Below are 16,693 nucleotides of genomic sequence, written 5' to 3'. Positions count from 1 at the left end.
TTATGTAACAGCAGCTTTGTCAGACGGGAGGACAGAGCTGCTGGACACAAAGCAAAGAGAGCCTGACTAAACTGTTGAGACCCACGTAGCTGAGAACCCCCGAGACCGCGAGATACACTCTGACCAGCCCACGCACGCACGCAGGGCGCTCCGGGAAAGCGCGGCAGGAAGGCTGACAGAGGCCGCAGGACCGAGAAAAAATGTATTTCGAGGCCACGTTTCATCTGGTAGACAACACCAGACAGACCTCGTTCTCTCATCTTGGTTACTTTCTAATTAAGCCGTTCTAATTTAGTACATTAATTCAAGCTTCAGATGACATTACCCTGAAAGCACTACATGTGAACCAAGACCAACTGTTTCATGTCTTCCATTATTTCCTCATTAAATTCAAATGAATTTCTGATTAAAATGCCATTTGCTGCTTTGATTTATGGAGGCTCTTACTGCATGATGCATATGACTGTGTCTATTTTAATCATACAGAGTGGGTATACGTACAGTAAATTCAGTTGAGAGTGTCTTTTCGGTTTACCTTCGCGATCTGGTCAAACTTGCCGAAGAGTTCGTTCAGCATGTGCACGAGCTCGCCTGGGGAGCAGTCACTGGCCAGCCTGGTGAAGCCCACGATGTCTGCGTAGAGAATGCTGTAAAAACAAAGATAAAGAACACTGTTAAAAGGAAAACCATTGTGTAATGTAGTACAGTGCAAAAGTCCTTCTTTATATTTTGCTTCCATGTACTTTTAAAGTGGTCTCGAGCAGCAGTTTTCCAGACTTTTTGAAGCAATTTCAAAGTTTTTCTTCAGTCATTTGTTGCTCTTTCACTCATTTTCAGTCCAGTCCTTTTACTGACAAAGGATCAATTTTAAATGATATCTTTAAGTACTTTGTTATCAGCAGCAAGATGCAAAAATGCCAACACCAAACTTTTTGTCAGGACCTGGGTCTGTGGGACCCCAAGGTTTGAGCAGTCAGTGGACTTGTTTACTTGTTGTTGATGTGTGTGTATATTATGCTGCTGTCCCTGTTTCCCTGCTTGCGGGCGTGTGTGTGTGTGTGTGTGTGGCTGTACCTGGCAGGGACACCCACCTTCAGGTCTGGTGGGTGTGTCCCTGCCAGGTAGCTGGCCACACCTGAGGAAATGATCACACACCTGCAGCTGATCAAGCCTCGTCGGAGGAGCTACTTAGGAGTGTGGTGGAGCTTTCTCAGTGAGAGTAAGCCTGCTGCAGTTTGAGAGTGTCTAACGTCTGCCTCTGTCATTTCCCAGGAGGAGCGTGGAAATGAGAGGGCAACAAGCATGGGGTGCGTGGACACTTGGAAGCGAGGACACAGAGAAAACACGGCACCGGAGTCTGGGGCGCGCAGGGATTTATTTGTGTGTGATTATTTACTGCACTGTAAATAAATGCACTGCTGTCATTGTAGAGTCCTGCATTTTGGGTCCTCCTTCCCCGCCTCCCCACGGTCTGCCATACAGACCGTGACAATTTTATTCATTGATAAGAGTTAAGAACACAGAAAACCACCATTAGATTTTGAGCCACTACTAAATACCACCTAGGAAGTATCTGAATGGTTTAATTTTTCACAATGACAATCATCCCAAACACTCCCAGTGCAGTAAAAGCATATCTGGATTGGAAAACAATAAGTCATGGATTGGCCTCCCCAAAACCCAGAACTCAACATTATTGAAGCAGTGTTGGATCATCGTGACAAAGAGTAGATCAAAAGGCAGTCCACATCCAAAGAAGAGCTGTTAATGTCCTTCAAGAAGCCTGGAGTACTACTCCTAAGGACTCCTTAAAGAAATTACATGAAAGCTTTCCTTTGGAGTTCAGGCTGTGTTGAAGAAGGAAAGCCATTAGAACTGTTCAAATTTTGTTTTTACCTTATATACTTAAGCAATTTGGGATCATGTCGACAGCAAACATCCAAAGAAGAGCTTTGAATGTCCTTTAGGAAGCCTGGAGAATTATGCTTGAAGACTACTTGAAATGATGAGAAAACTGTCTAACAGAGTTCAGACTGTTATGAAGAAAAAGGTGGCCATACCAAATATTGACTTGTATATACTGAATTGTGCCAACTGTGTTTTTCTGTGCTGTCTGGGAGCATTTTTAATGGAATTATCTGACAAATAATGAAGCTTCTGTGGGCCAAGAAATCCAAGAAGTTGTGTTTCAGTTTTGTTGGATGAAATTCAAGGATTTTATTAATCTATCGCTAAGCCAGCAGGTATCTGTGAGTGTGCACGGCGTCTGTAAAGTTTAGAGATAAAGATGAGCTTATAACTTTAGCGCTCCACCATCTGGTTCAAATATAGCTTCAAAAAATTAGCACTGCAGTTGGCAATATACCGCCACTGAGGCTTTACAGTGGAAACTAGGATACCCAGGCAATAATATGATTTACATATTAGCAGCGAGTAACGTTGGTAAGTTGATACAAAACGCTGGAGAACTCGTGGGATTGGAGTCCAGAGTTCACAAACCAATAAGTGACGTAACGGTTGCTGCATCAGCCTTTATGTAACTCTATAATGACAACAGCTCTCTAACACCTGTGCTGCTGATTCAACTTTTGGAGGCTGTAGTTTCTCATCATTGTAACTCTTATATAGCAGCATAAACTGCATGTTCTATACTTATATACAATTTTTAATGGTTAAAATGTATTTTTTTAAAAATAGGAAAGGTGTGTGCACTTTAAAGCAACCATATTCACACGTTACATTTCCAGCTATCTATCTCGCGATGTGCCAGCGTTTAGTATGTGACCATCTCCCGAAAGAGAAAGAATGGTATGATCTTCAGCCAAGCCTATTACTGCAGCTGGAGAACTGATAATGGGGTAGTACCTGTTTGGCTCTCTGCTAGCTGATTCATTTAAGAGGATCCCAGCAAAACTGCATTTCCACCTGCACCTGTTCTTTGTTCTGGAAAGATTTCCCTTGTCTCGGCCATCACTGTGAGCTGGACCATGTGAGATTTTGTTATTATTGGAGAGATAATAGGCAGATCAACATGAGACACACACATTCATCCACACACACACACCTGAGGCCTGCTTAAATGAGGCACGGTGCTATTTCTCCTGTGAAGCTCCATGATGAGGGTAAAAACAGATTTTTAGAGGGCATTTGGTGAAGAGGCTCTCATAGTAAGCCTGGGTTTGTGTACTCTGTTACTATGAACCCCCTCAGTACAGAGGAGGATGTCATCGGGAAACAAGGACAGAGGCTCCTGCTCATTTCGCAAAGTGACCTCAGAGGACAATAGAGGTGGATTAACTCTGAGGTGAATTCAGTCATGAAAGGAAAGAAGAAAATGGGATGTAAAGAGGATGGCCCAAATAGAGTGGTTTGAGGAAAAGAAATGAAATTACAGGACATGACAGAAGATGTGAAGATTGCAGTAATATACAGTAGGAGAGATCCACCTATAAGAGCTGGTGGAGGGTGGAGGACAAAGGTGGGTGAAGTGTGAGCAGGAGGACAGGATAGCATACAAGCAATCAGGAGCTAAGATGAGAGCAGAAAGTAATCATCTTTATCATGTGGAGGTACAGAGAAAGGAGAGGGACACTTACCTGACATTGGTGTGCCGCTGCACGTAGAGGTTGTGGAAGTTGTTGGTGCTCTCAGTTCGACCGAAATTCGGTCCCTGAAGCCTCTGGATGATCTCAGCTTTCATCACTCTGGCTATGTGAGCAGGCAGTAGGGATAACAGCAAGCGCTCCTACAGGGAGGGAGATGTGGGGGGAGGAATGCAAGGCAGGCAAGGCAGGCGGTTAACGTAGTTTAAATGTTAACAGTGAATAACAATGGCAGGTTGATAAAGAGACTTTGTCTTTCTGATATACTATGATATGGAAATAATCGGTTTTGTTTCCACCAATCAAACAGAAAGGCTCCACGAGTACAAAAATCTTAATTCCCATTCAAACTGGTTTAAATAATTTGCTCCCTGAAACTGAAAGCTGAGCTCCTTTTCTAGGAGACCTAAAGGATCACATGTAGTGTCTGACAAGGAGTAGTGCATAATTAAGTCTGTTCTACTCTATTCTCTTCTGTTGTCATCCACAGCTAATATTTAACCTATTTTTACATCCCTTAATGATGGCTCATTGGGGCTAATTTTTCAAGCACTGAGCACAGGAAGCCAAAGTCAAGCACTGAAAATCTCTCGAGGCACATTTTCAAATATGCAGTGTGTCATGGGAAACCAGGTTCTGCGCATTTTTAGGCTGCCGGTTAAATGAGTGATTGAATGGAACATTAAGGTAAATGCACTTGGTAACCTCCAGTGGTGTCAAAATTAATGTGGAAGTGCAAAAATTGCAGTTCAGTCAGCGGTACTATAGATAATAACAGTAATTTATATTTGGAGTTGTGGCGCTGCTTGGGCGCTAACAGCCACTGCTGAAAAGATCGGCAGAGAAGTTATCAGTGACAACAGAGCTGACACTAATTTAGAAAGAGCAAGAAAGCATAAGATGCGGTCCAGGTGGGTTGCAAAGTGGCTTGCAGACAAAAGCATTTTTTTAAGCCGCTTTCAGCCACTCCCTTATTTACATGGGGTCCTCGAAGCAGGTAGCTCTGCATGTTTGATTTGGTAGATTTTTGTAGGAGAAACCCTACCTGCCATAATCCCAAAGGCATTTGTGTTTTCTCTTGAGACTGAACCAGGCATATGAGTTTTGGCTGTCAGCTTTTTTGTCAGCATTGAATCAGGAGATTTGCTGGGATTGCAGCTGAGGTGAGCTTGACGTTGCTGACTATGTGAGCTTCCACCATTAAAAAATAGTTAAATAGCCCCACTGGGAATTTTTTTTATAACCACCCATTCAAATTGTATTACCCATTTAACATCCACCAAATCACCTGTCTACTCCATTAGGATCCATCTGTTTTTATCAAATTTTTGGGTTGTTGTGCATAACTAAATGGAAATGCTAATGAAAGAAGAGCTGCATAGCAAAATGCACTGTTGAAACTTTAGTTTCTGAAAAATGTGATTCTTTAGCATAAGGTACCAAATGGTAGTCCTATCCCTAATGGGTGACAGGTATATGTTGTTCTATTATTGTAACAGCTAGCTATCTGCTAAACATCACCTCAAGCCGGTTTTTAGTCAGTGAACTGGATCCCTGAGTGTGTTTTGGGGTGACAACTGATGACTTGCTGAGAGGTTTATTATTGTATTAACAGTCCAAACAAAAAATGAGCTCAAGTTTTATATTATTTTATTTCAGTATGTATATGTAGGCACTTAGGCGCTACTTGCATCTGTATGATGCGCCAGTTGTCACAATGAGGATTGATGAGGACCGAAATGCATGTTAGCTAGCTGATCACGAGTCAAATATGAACCAAGTCCAAAGGGAGGTGGAAACAATCAGAGAATTGATGGGAGACAGACATGAAGTAAAACTACAATAGGTAACCTACAAAGTTGTACAGCAAGTTCATGAAATGCAAAATAAAAAATGCAGCGAGAAGGTCCGTGCTAAACATGAAAGCAGACAAGGGAACAGGCAAAAGATAAAGATGAGACAGAGGACGGAACAGACGGGGAAACACATAGGGAACTAAAACGACTACAAAGAATGAAAATAAGTGAATGACCCAAACTGTGAAACTGAATCATGTACATCCATTTTTTATATACAGTCATAATGAAAATGTAGATGCCATATAGATGTACCTTTGCAGTGAAGTAAAATTTATTTGACCTATTATAGTCCCTAGTCCAAATCATTGATTTCTTTCTCATTTTGTAGGTTTTTCTACATTTCCCAAAAAGCATCTTAAGCATCTGATGAACACTGCTGTGCAGCTGCATTTGCTGGAATATCTCAGAAACTGAAATGCCTCGTGGCTGAAGTCAACAAAAGCACACAGGTGGCTGTTGGCAGTGATCTGGGTCTGTTTATCACATTTTGCTTCCGAGGATTCATCTCTTGTCTGATTTTTGAAGGCTACATTATTGTTGCACAAATACGACTATACAAACGACTCTGACAGCTGCTGGTGATTTTTTAGAAAGTTTACCTACGCTTTGGAAAAGTCATGTCATTATACAGTGAGGAGAAAAATGCAGAACCAGAGATGTAAGATCCATCACCCTTCGCTGTTGTGTAACCAGAAGTTTTTGCTTTAATTTAGCACCATACACACTTGCATAGAGGGTGATTTTGGCGTGCATGTGCAAGCGTGTGGGCATGTGTGTGGGTGTGTGTGCATGTTAGAGAGAGTGAATAGCTGCCTGAGGGGGTGTGACTCATAAATGCAGCTCACAGCAGAGAGGGTCATTACATTGTTCACACACCACGGGCTCATTTCCTAAAACACAGCAGCAAATTAAGTCGAGAGAGGGACCAGGGGCTCTAAAAATAGAAACCAATAGCAACACTTGCTCTTATTTACTTATTCAGCGCCGGAGCAATATGAACACTCCACTGTGAGCATGCACAATAGGTATAATAGCCTGGGGAGATGTAGTGTTATTAATCATGTGTTTGATTAATCAACTAAAGTTGTGTGTTCAGTCGCTGAATGAGATTTGTTTTATGCAGTGGCATTTGTGTGCGTCCTCACACAGTGATGCAGATACTGGTGCTGAGGAACAGATGCCAGCTTAGTTATAAAACATAGATCAACAGATAGACTCTGCTGACCTATGTTCACAAATAAAACATGTAAATAACTTAACAAGAAATAACAAGAAATGGTAACTACACCTAAATTCAGCGTTTTTACAAAAAAGATTCCTGTAGTAAGTAAGCAACTTTTTACAAACTTAGCAAGTTAAAAAATGATTTAAAAACTCATAGTCAATGCCAAGTGCGTACACTGCAGGTTATTAGTGTGCACGTTCATATGTCATTTCCCTGGTTGGAAAGAATGGCTAATGTCAGGGCAAAGACGCTAATGTCAAGCAAATGTCACCGCATAATGCCACTTAGACATGACGGACTTACCAACTCCTCATCCCTGACAAAACTAAGAAGTGAAATATTTTGGCAATTAAAACAGAGGCGGTTTGAATTTAATGTGGGCACTCATATTAAGAGACAGATAGCAATAACGAGGCTTAGGACAAGGCAGAGGCCAGCAAGGCCTTGAGCTAATTATAAAAATCAGCATGCAAATAGGATGCTTGCCTTTGCCACTTAGCAGTAAACACTAAGTATAGTCAAGGCTAAATAGAAATATTACATCTGTGTGTTTGTAAAGGTAATACATTTTGATTGATTACGGTGCTTGGTAGAGATCACGCAAGACATCAAATCCTGGATTAGAATCCATCTAACCCAGGACCATCTTTAGGGTTTACAGAGATATATTCACTCAAATATCCAATCATTACAACCAAGGTATGCAGAAAAACCATCTCTGCACCAACAACATTTTGAACTTTGCAGCAGATCATTTACAGCAGCAAAAGACACTCTGTGAGCTAAGAACAGGAATCTGAGACCATAATTCGCACTAGCTTGCCTAAATTGGACATTATAAGATTGGAAAACGGTTGCCTGATTTGATGAGTCTCAAGAATTCATCAGAATTTGGTATAAACAGCATGAAAGCATGGATCCATCCTGCTTTGTATCGGCGGTTCAGGCTGGAGATGGTGATGTAATGGTGTGAGAGGATATTTTCTTGGCACAGTTTGGGCCCATTAGTAGTTGAGTATCATTTAAATGGACATAATGGGAGTGACATTTCGGACTATATCACAAATCTCAAACTGTTTTTTGAACAAAACAGTGAGTTAACTGTACTCAAATGGCTTCTGCAGTCACCAGATCTCAGTCCAGTAGAGCACCGGTGGGATGTGGTGGAATTCGAGATTCAGATGATTGATTGACAAAATCTGCAGCAATTGTGTGATGTTTTCATGTCAACATGGACCAAAATCTCTGAGCAATGTTTCCAGCACCTTGTTGAATCCATGCCATGAAGAATTAAAGCGGGTCTGAAGGAAAAAGGGAGACCAACTCAGTCCTAGCAAGGTGTAACTAATGAAGATTAGTTGGGTACCATTAGTTGATGTCAGTGGGTGAGTGTAACTAATCTCAGGACACCTGAAAGAGATCCCTGAATCAGATATGTGGTCAATGGATTGATATGTTTACTAATGAGTGGATGAATGGAGCAAGAAAAGAAGTCAAAGATAATGACTCTCTACCAAATTCACTGCAATCTATCCAATTAGCGTAGCTATTTTTGAATGTATTTAATACTTTTTTTAGTGCCAAAATTTGACAGGCCTGTTTTGTAACTTCAAAATGGGAACTTCTCCAACTCTTAACAGCTTGTGGAGTAATTTCTAAGGGAACCGTGGATGGATGGATTCTAGGCAAAAATACATAGGATATGACGCTTGTCATGCACAAAGTTTCAACACAAACTCTGCTTGAGAACCAAAAGCTGTTGTAGTTTCAGATAGTATTTTGTTAGCGATGGAACAAAATGATGGAAAGTGGCTGGAACGTTGGGAAGGAATCAAGCTAGTTAGCAAGTTAGCCCCATAGCTGCTATTTTGGTAGCTAATGAATTGTCCGAGTTAGCAACAAAACTAAAGCTGACAAACATTAGCCAGCCCCCAGTACACATAATGTTTGAGCCCCAGAGTAGAGTTAGCATGACTGTTGGATTTGCAGACAGTCAAACTAGTGGACAGAAGAAGCAAAAGCAGGATAATAACCAAGAAGTAACTTCAAGAACTAAAGTATGGCTCTCAAAGTGTGTACCTGTTGGTGCTTTTCAAACTCCAGCTTGATGGGAGACTTGATGCAGTTGCAGGTGTCCTGATAGGTCTGTTTGAGTGCCAGGTCCATCAGATGCTTGTGATATGCCCCAGCCAAGTTTCCACAGGTGAAGATTATCACATTGGCTAAGATCTGCCACACACAGGCACACAAACATGGAAGAAATAAGCAATTAAGAGCTGACCTATATTGCAAATATGATTGTGCCAGTCATTTTTCCACTATACGACCTTTCCACTTAAGCCTCTGTTATTACCTTGTAAAACCAGGCGAGAACACACACTTTTGCAGTGCTTTCCACCACCGTGTCAACCACAAGCTCTTTACAGTGTGGACCTGCATATGAATAAGTTGTCCTTGGTGCCGTATCCAAGATCATGCTTTGCCTTTGAACACTGGTTTATTGGTAGAGTACTTTTCCACTCTGCATGTGTGAGTGTGTGAGAGCGAAGAAAGCTATTGAAGGCTGTTGTGATTACAGTGTTTTTACTCTGATGGTTGATTGGAGTGTGTGTGTGTTTGTGTGTGCGTGTGTGCCAGCAGCAGCAGAAATGGATCTGATGCCAAATCAATTCTAGTTCACTTCATGTTTCTGCACGCTTATTGACGTTTATGGATAATATTTTTCTCTTATCGGTCTGCGGCGAGACTCTCTTTGTTTTACTGTAGCAACAGTCCATTCAGTTAGAGCCAGTTTTGAAGGGCTGTTCCCTGAGTGCGGTAAAAGGCCCTTCACATTACTCTGGAGGCCCTGCTGAATGTGCTCGATTATACAGGATAGGTTCATTGTTTTACAACCCAGACGCTGCACCTCATCATTTTTAATCATGCTTGGAAAAACATTAGAGAACAAGTTTTCATGCTGCAGCTAATATGGAGAAGAAATTACATATGCAGCACAAGCAGGAAGTCATGGAAAATATATCGGCAGATTCCAACAGCGTGGCTGTGTGTTCAGGTTTACCTGCCAGACTAAAGGATCCTCCAGGTCTGTGTCGCGGGTGGTCAGACAGACACTGAGAGTGATAGTGTGTGAGAAGCAGGTGATTCCACTGGCGATAATGGCCCCTCTCATGGAGAAGGGAAGCATGGTGTAGACAACAAACACGATAAAGAGGAAGAAGGAGACCTGGAAACGGGAAAGCAAGAGCAGGTGAAGGTGCAAATTTTTCTAAATTAAACCACACGCATTAATACAAACAGCTTTGACAAGAAGTTCCCAAATGTAGAAATATGCTTGCAGCTGAATCCCAGCAGAGATCTCTGCTGTACGTGTTCCCACTTTGTCTGCTGTTTGCCTAAATACAGAACACAGCTGAGTGGGCTGCCAGTGCTTCTTTGCTAAGAGATCCAACGATAAACTGCTGATCCTGTGATAAATCATTAGAGATGAGTGGGCTGCTCACTTAGTTTTCACAAAAATCCTCTGCTAAATTGTCCAGAAAACAAGAATACAACAAATCAGAGCATCAAGTTATTAAATGACTGCTCAAATATGTCTTTACATGTGGGAATAACATATTGTAACAATTACACGAGGAGTTTGTTGCTTGATTTCTGTGATCAGTTGTACCTCTTTTTTTGATTTCCATGAGACATTTTTACTCCGATTGCTTATCAGCTCCTGCTGTGGATGTGCGCATGCATGTTTCTGTGTGCTGTGCGTGCGCATCAGCATATTTTTCACTGATACCTCATGCCTTAACCTCCCACTTCGTCTCTGTGCACTTCCCCTGCTCTCACTCCACCTCTTCCTGTTATGGTGGCTGTGGTGGCAACCAGCGTGATGAGGTCACAGCTTCAACTAGGACACCAGATCAACTTTGACCTTCCTGCCTGTCTGTTTATTTCCTGTGCCTATCAGGTTCAGAAAGTCAGACTGCAAACAGTACTTCACTACAGGTGACAGCTCTGAGTGGATGGTTTCTCCTGAAAAGAAACCGATAATTCCTAGACCTCGATTTGTGTCTTACCTTATTATGCATGTAAACTTTAAGCTTTAAATACACTATGGCCTGCATTTCTCAGTTATTTCAGGGTTTATATGGATGCTTGGAAATCCTTTGAGTCCTTGGGTTTTGGATAAAGTGTTTGAAACTGCTAGAAATTTATTAGCTTTTTTAATAAGACTAAATGAAAAGCTTGCTTTTGGGAAAACATTTCTCTTTGAGCCTCACTTAACACACAGTCTGTAAATGTGTGGTTAAAGTATGAGCGGTGCTCTCTAATGATAGTGATGTGCGATACCACTGATTTCCTTTCCGATCTGATACCAAGTAATATCCAGGGTGATATCGACGATACTGATCCGATACCGATACTCTGTACAAAAACTTATTTTATTTATTGTATCTCAAATTATAGCGTCATAATGATTACAGGACATCAGATTACTTGTTCTTATCACTTAATAACGCAGGATTCATCATATAGAAATAAAAAAAAAAAACTGAAGTTGTGTGCTATTTGAACAGCTTGCCTGCCTGCAGCACTAAAGTACTCCGTGGGAGACGTCTGTCTCGCCCTAGCAGCACCTGTCCCTCTCCTCCACTTCAGTTCGCCTGAACATACGCTCGTCATGTTCTGTGATGTGATTTACACTGAGGTGTTTGACAAGGTTAGTGATGTTGCCACAACCATACATGCCAACCCTGCTGATTTTTCCGGGAGAATCACAAATTTCAGTGCCCCTCCCGGAAATCTCCCGGAGCCACCATTGTCCCGAATTTCTCCCAATTTTCCACCCGGACAACAAAATTGAAAAACCATATCGCAGAATTCATAGCGCGGCCAGCCAATTCCAGTTTCCAACAATGGCGGCAGCGTCTTAGTTTCAATATTACTCCTATTTCTCTTTCTGGGTCGCAAAAAAACCTTTTAACATATTTTCAGGTGAGAATGTAGCTGTGTAAACTTCAAATATCTGAGCTGACCTACACATCGTTTTCAAACCCCCGCGGTCTTTCACTACTCGGGTTAAACATGATATATAAGTCACTTTGATAACTTAAAAATGTTATTGTTTGACTTTTTCAGTGGTTTATTTGTTCGTGAGTAAATCGGTTTGGCTGAGATTAAAGTTTACATTAAATTAAATGTAACTTTATTAATCCCTCGGGAGGGTTCCTCCAGGGTTTTCACACAGCTGAATAAACATCAAACAGAAAATGATCAAACAGAAGAGTTTACGTCAGCGCCCGGTTATATTTTAGATAGCTAGGAGAAGACGGCAGTTTCACTCCACTGAGGGAGCTCGTGACGTGCTACCCGGCTTTCTTTAGACCGCGAAGGCCGGGTCCTCAGGTAGAAGCAGCCTCTGAATTTGGACACCCCCGCTGTTTCTGAGCCGGCCAATAATAACAGTGACATTTAACGTATTTTACCCGATAAATAAACCCTGTAAAATGTATCTATCACCCCCCCAACAGCCCTTTTGAATGTCTCCCTAATTCTGAGGTCTCAAGGTTGGCAAGTATGGCTACAAGACCTCACTTTTTTGCCACATGTATCGCAAACCACATCTCAGCTGTTTGTGGAGGTAAAATACGTTCACACATGACTCCAGTTACGCTCAGCCATTGTTGTGAGTGCGCACGCCAGGGGGCTGCAAGACATTTATACAGCCGTATTTCGCACATGACTATGAAAGGCGGAAGAGGAAGTAGTTCCTTTGAAAGTAGACAATCCGAATGTTATAGTTTCTTTCCACTGCGTTCATTTTAATGATAAACTACAAATTTACCCTAAATTACTAAAATATCGATATTTTAATGTGAGAATCGATTCTAGAACATAAATGATTGGTATCGGAGGAATCGATATTTCAGGATCGATCCGCACATCACTACTAATGGAACAGTGGGTGGGACAGGACAGCATGCCAGGAGGTTGCTGTTTTAAGAAACATTGGCTTTAAAAATATAAATCAGGGTTCAAATGAGGACCAAATCCTCAGTGATGCTTCAGTAACTGATGGAGTCATTTACAGTGGGGCAAAAAAGTATTTAGTCAGCCACCGATTGTGCAAGTTCCCCCACTTAAAATGATGACAGAGGTCAGTAATTTGCACCAGAGGTACACTTCAACTGTGAGAGACAGAATGTGAAAAAAAAATCCATGAATTCACATGGTAGGATTTGTAAAGAATTTATTCGTAAATTAGGGTGGAAAATAAGTATTTGGTCACCTCAAACAAGGAAAATCTCTGGCTCTCACAGACCTGTAACGTCTTCTGTAAGAAGCTTTTCTGTCCCCCACTCGTTACCTGTATGAATGGCACCTGTTTGAACTCATCATCTGTATAAAAGACACCTGTCCACAGCCTCAAACAGTCAGACTCCAAACGCCGCCATGGCCAAGACCAAAGAGCTTTCGAAGGACACCAGGAAAAGTATTGTAGACCTGCACCAGACTGGGAAGAGTGAATCTACAATAGGCAAGCAGCTTGGTGTGAAAAAATCAACTGTGGGAGCAATCATCAGAAAATGGAAGACACTGATAATCTCCCTCGATCTGGGGCTCCACGCAAGATCTCATCCCGTGGGGTCAAAATGATCATGAAAACGGTGAGCAAAGATCCCAGAACCACACGGGGGGACCTGGTGAATGACCTGCAGAGAGCTGGGACCAAAGTAACAAAGGTCACCATCAGTAACACACTACAACGGCAGGGAATCAAATCCCGCAGTGCCAGACGTGTTCCACTGCTGAAGCCAGTGCATGTCCAGGCCCGTCTGAAGTTTGCCAGAGAGCACATGGATGATACAGCAGAGGATTGGGAGAATGTCATGTGGTCAGATGAAACCAAAGTAGAACTTTTTGGTATAAACTCAACTCGTCGTGTTTGGAGGAAGAAGAATACTGAGTTGCATCCCAAGAACACCATACCTACTGTGAAGCATGGGGGTGGAAACATCATGCTATGGGGCTGTTTTTCTGCCAAGGGGACAGGACGACTGATCCGTGTTAGGGACAGAATGAATGGGGCCATGTATCGTGAGATTTTGAGCCAAAGCCTCCTTCCATCAGTGAGAACTTTGAAGATGAAACGAGGCTGGGTCTTCCAACATGACAATGATCCAAAACACACCGCCCGGGCAACAAAGGAGTGGCTCCGTAAGATGCATTTGAAAGTCCTGGAGTGGCCTAGCCAGTCTCCAGACCTCAACGCCATAGAAAATCTGTGGCGGGAGTTGAAAGTCTGTGTTGCTCTGCGACAGCCCCAAAACATCACTGCTCTCGAGAAGATCTGCATGGAGGAATGGGCCAAAATACCAGCTACTGTGTGTGCAAACCTGGAAAAGACCTATAGTAAACGTTTGACCTCTGTTATTGCCAACAAAGGTTATGTTACAAAGTATTGAGTTGTATTTTTGTTATTGACCAAATACTTATTTTCCACCCTAATTTACGAATAAATTCTTTACAAATCCTACCATGTGGATTCATGGATTTTTTTTTCACATTCTGTCTCTCACAGTTGAAGTGTACCTCTGGTGCAAATTACTGACCTCTGTCATCATTTTAAGTGGGGGAACTTGCACAATCGGTGGCTGACTAAATACTTTTTTGCCCCACTGTAAATGGTGAGCAACTGTTGGAAATTTTCAAGTAGGCTAAAATTACACGTCTCATTTGTTTAAGCTAGCTAAGCTAATAGCCAATTTTGAAACTGTGCTAGTATGAGGCCTGTCAGTCACTTACAGCACTTTCACTCATATATACCATCATATGCACACTACCTGTACGTGTTTGCTTGGAGTGTGATGGTTTGAAAATGGAAAATGTCCACTTTTTCTATATACCACTTATGCTAGTTAGCCATGTAGAGCTGTCAGTGGCTAAAGCGCGCTAATCTGGTGAAAGCTACAGCGCTTCAAGATTGTTCAGGTAATTAATGAAACTGGTAAAGCATCAAAATAATGGAGTTTATCTTTTTTATGATCCAGTAATAATGGACTGATCATTATAGTTGAGAAAGTCTTTCTTGAGTCGCCCGGGCTGAAGAAAAATATGGACTTGTTTTAGTAGACCCTGTGTCATAAAAAACAACACACACCCACACAGTATTTCACTGTCAAAACTTGTACATAATGTATATTTTTTTTTTAACTGAATTCACTTAACTTACTTTAAATTTTTATATACAAATTTCAGCCGGCACAGTGCATTTCAGAATTTAATGAAGCATAACATACAACCATTTTAGCAGTCAGATTTGAAGAGTTGGTTGAAACAGCATGAAACCTCACATGAAACTGAATTATTAAACATCCATCACAATAAAAACAGCTAAATCCGTTTAGACTTCCTCTTCCAAGCACCTGATGTCCATGGAAATAGATTTCTGAGCCAAGGTGATAAGGCAACTTTTCAGAGGATTAGCAAAACTCTAATTAAATTTTGAATTAATGTTTAGCTACTGAGTAATTTTTTCTTGATTGGAGGTCTAAAATATGTTTAATCGGTACATACCCTCCAATGCTAGATGCTAAAATTGGGTTCAAATTGCTTAAAAAGTCAAAGTAAAATAGATTTCTAGATAAAAACTAAATAGTCCAAAAACAGTAAATGGGCTGGTTCTTATGTCATCTATGTCATAAAAGGAGCTTTTTACAACATATCTCCTCATAACAAGAGGAGTGTTCTTGTTTGGCAACGTCATTCTTAATATCTTTTCAAGGTCTTTTTGTTGGGTGGGTCCCAAACTTCCTGTCTATGAAGTTCTCAGTGGAAGTGTAAATTAACTTTGTTCTGCTTTCCTGCAGTGAAGTCAACAATTGATTGAAATTTACAATCATTTCTAATTTAATTTAGTTGCACTTTGAAAACCCTGGCTTTAGAATTTGTCAGAATTTTTAGCACAGGACATGGCTTTAGTGTGACTATGTATTCTTATGTGTACCACAGATGTCTTGGGCTAAAAAAATCCATCTTTAGAGTGACTTTGTGAGAGCTGTAGAAACCCTGCGCTCTGTTCCGCTTGAGAAAAAAAACAGATAGTCAAAATCAACGCTGCGGACATAATTTGCAGCAACGGGTTACAGAGATTTCTTCTCTCGCTAGCATGCAGTGTTTTATCAAGCCAAATCACAGCTAGAACATTGGATATAAGTAATTGTTTGGTTGACCTGAATGCAGCGAGCGCACACACACACACTGAGGTGTTTTTGTGTAGGCTTAGACCTTCTGTTACTAAGGGAACCAACAAAGGGAAGGATGCTGACGTCGGAGCAGATGTAGCGTTTTGAAGGCCTTGTATATTTTTGCCATAACCTTCAACTCCTTACCCTGAACTCTCACCTCAGCATCGGGGAGGGGGGTGACTAAAGGGGTATGTGGTTAGTCGGAGTGTGTGACACTGGGTGTGTTCAGGTGGCTGCGTGGAATTGAGAATGGCAGTCCAATTTCAGGTGCGTCACCTGCTTCTGTGTGCCACACAGACAGGCAGGCAGACACCGTCTCCACGGCTTTCTATCCTGAATCCTAATACAGCCTCAAACACTCCGACATGAGTCCTGCAGCCATCATATCACTTCAGCACCTTCCATGACTTTTTCTCCCTCTGCCCTGCTCTGTGTGCTTCAAGCATAAGCAATGCATGCTTACCCGCCTCCTAATGCAAACACAGACAGATGCACAGATGCATGAATACTCCCATTTAAAAAGGTTTTGCTCTCCCCTCCTAAGAAGCAACACCCTGTTTTTTTTGTTTGTTTGGTTTTTTTGGGCAGGTACGTACTAACACGCACAGGTAAAAGTGACTATATCTTGATTATTTGGCACCAGGTGTGACAGCTATGTTCCATCTGCCTTCTGGAAAGAGCCGTGGCCTTCAGAGAAATTAAATAAAGAGCAGACTAACAGGCTACTGCGGCTAGATAGTGCCACACATGGCTAAAGATATATTT

At 41.7% G+C, this 16,693-nt stretch overlaps 2 protein-coding genes across 3 annotated transcripts in view; one reads left to right on the top strand and one right to left on the bottom strand.

Annotated features, from left to right (window-relative positions):
* cfap90 (cilia and flagella associated protein 90) overlaps positions 1–1,423 on the top strand; it is a 43,882-nt gene extending 42,459 nt beyond the window's left edge. The window contains exon 4 of the mRNA XM_076879127.1: positions 1,273–1,423. Within this exon, the coding sequence (XP_076735242.1) occupies positions 1,273–1,410 (138 nt within the window). The 3' untranslated portion in view covers positions 1,411–1,423. The remainder of the gene's footprint in view (positions 1–1,272) is intronic.
* adcy2b (adenylate cyclase 2b (brain)) overlaps positions 1–16,693 on the bottom strand; it is a 74,293-nt gene that overhangs the window by 37,631 nt on the left and 19,969 nt on the right. For both annotated transcript variants that reach the window (XM_004563649.5, XM_023154926.3), the window contains exons 3-6: positions 9,748–9,912; positions 8,766–8,915; positions 3,597–3,745; positions 536–647 (exon numbers count right to left, since the gene is read on the bottom strand). In XM_004563649.5, coding sequence (XP_004563706.1) covers positions 536–647; positions 3,597–3,745; positions 8,766–8,915; positions 9,748–9,912 — 576 coding nt within the window. The remainder of the gene's footprint in view (positions 1–535; positions 648–3,596; positions 3,746–8,765; positions 8,916–9,747; positions 9,913–16,693) is intronic.

This window comes from Maylandia zebra, linkage group LG22, assembly GCF_041146795.1.
Source record: "Maylandia zebra isolate NMK-2024a linkage group LG22, Mzebra_GT3a, whole genome shotgun sequence".
Classification (NCBI taxonomy): domain Eukaryota; kingdom Metazoa; phylum Chordata; class Actinopteri; order Cichliformes; family Cichlidae; genus Maylandia; species Maylandia zebra.
This window is presented reverse-complemented; position numbering and strand designations above follow the sequence as displayed.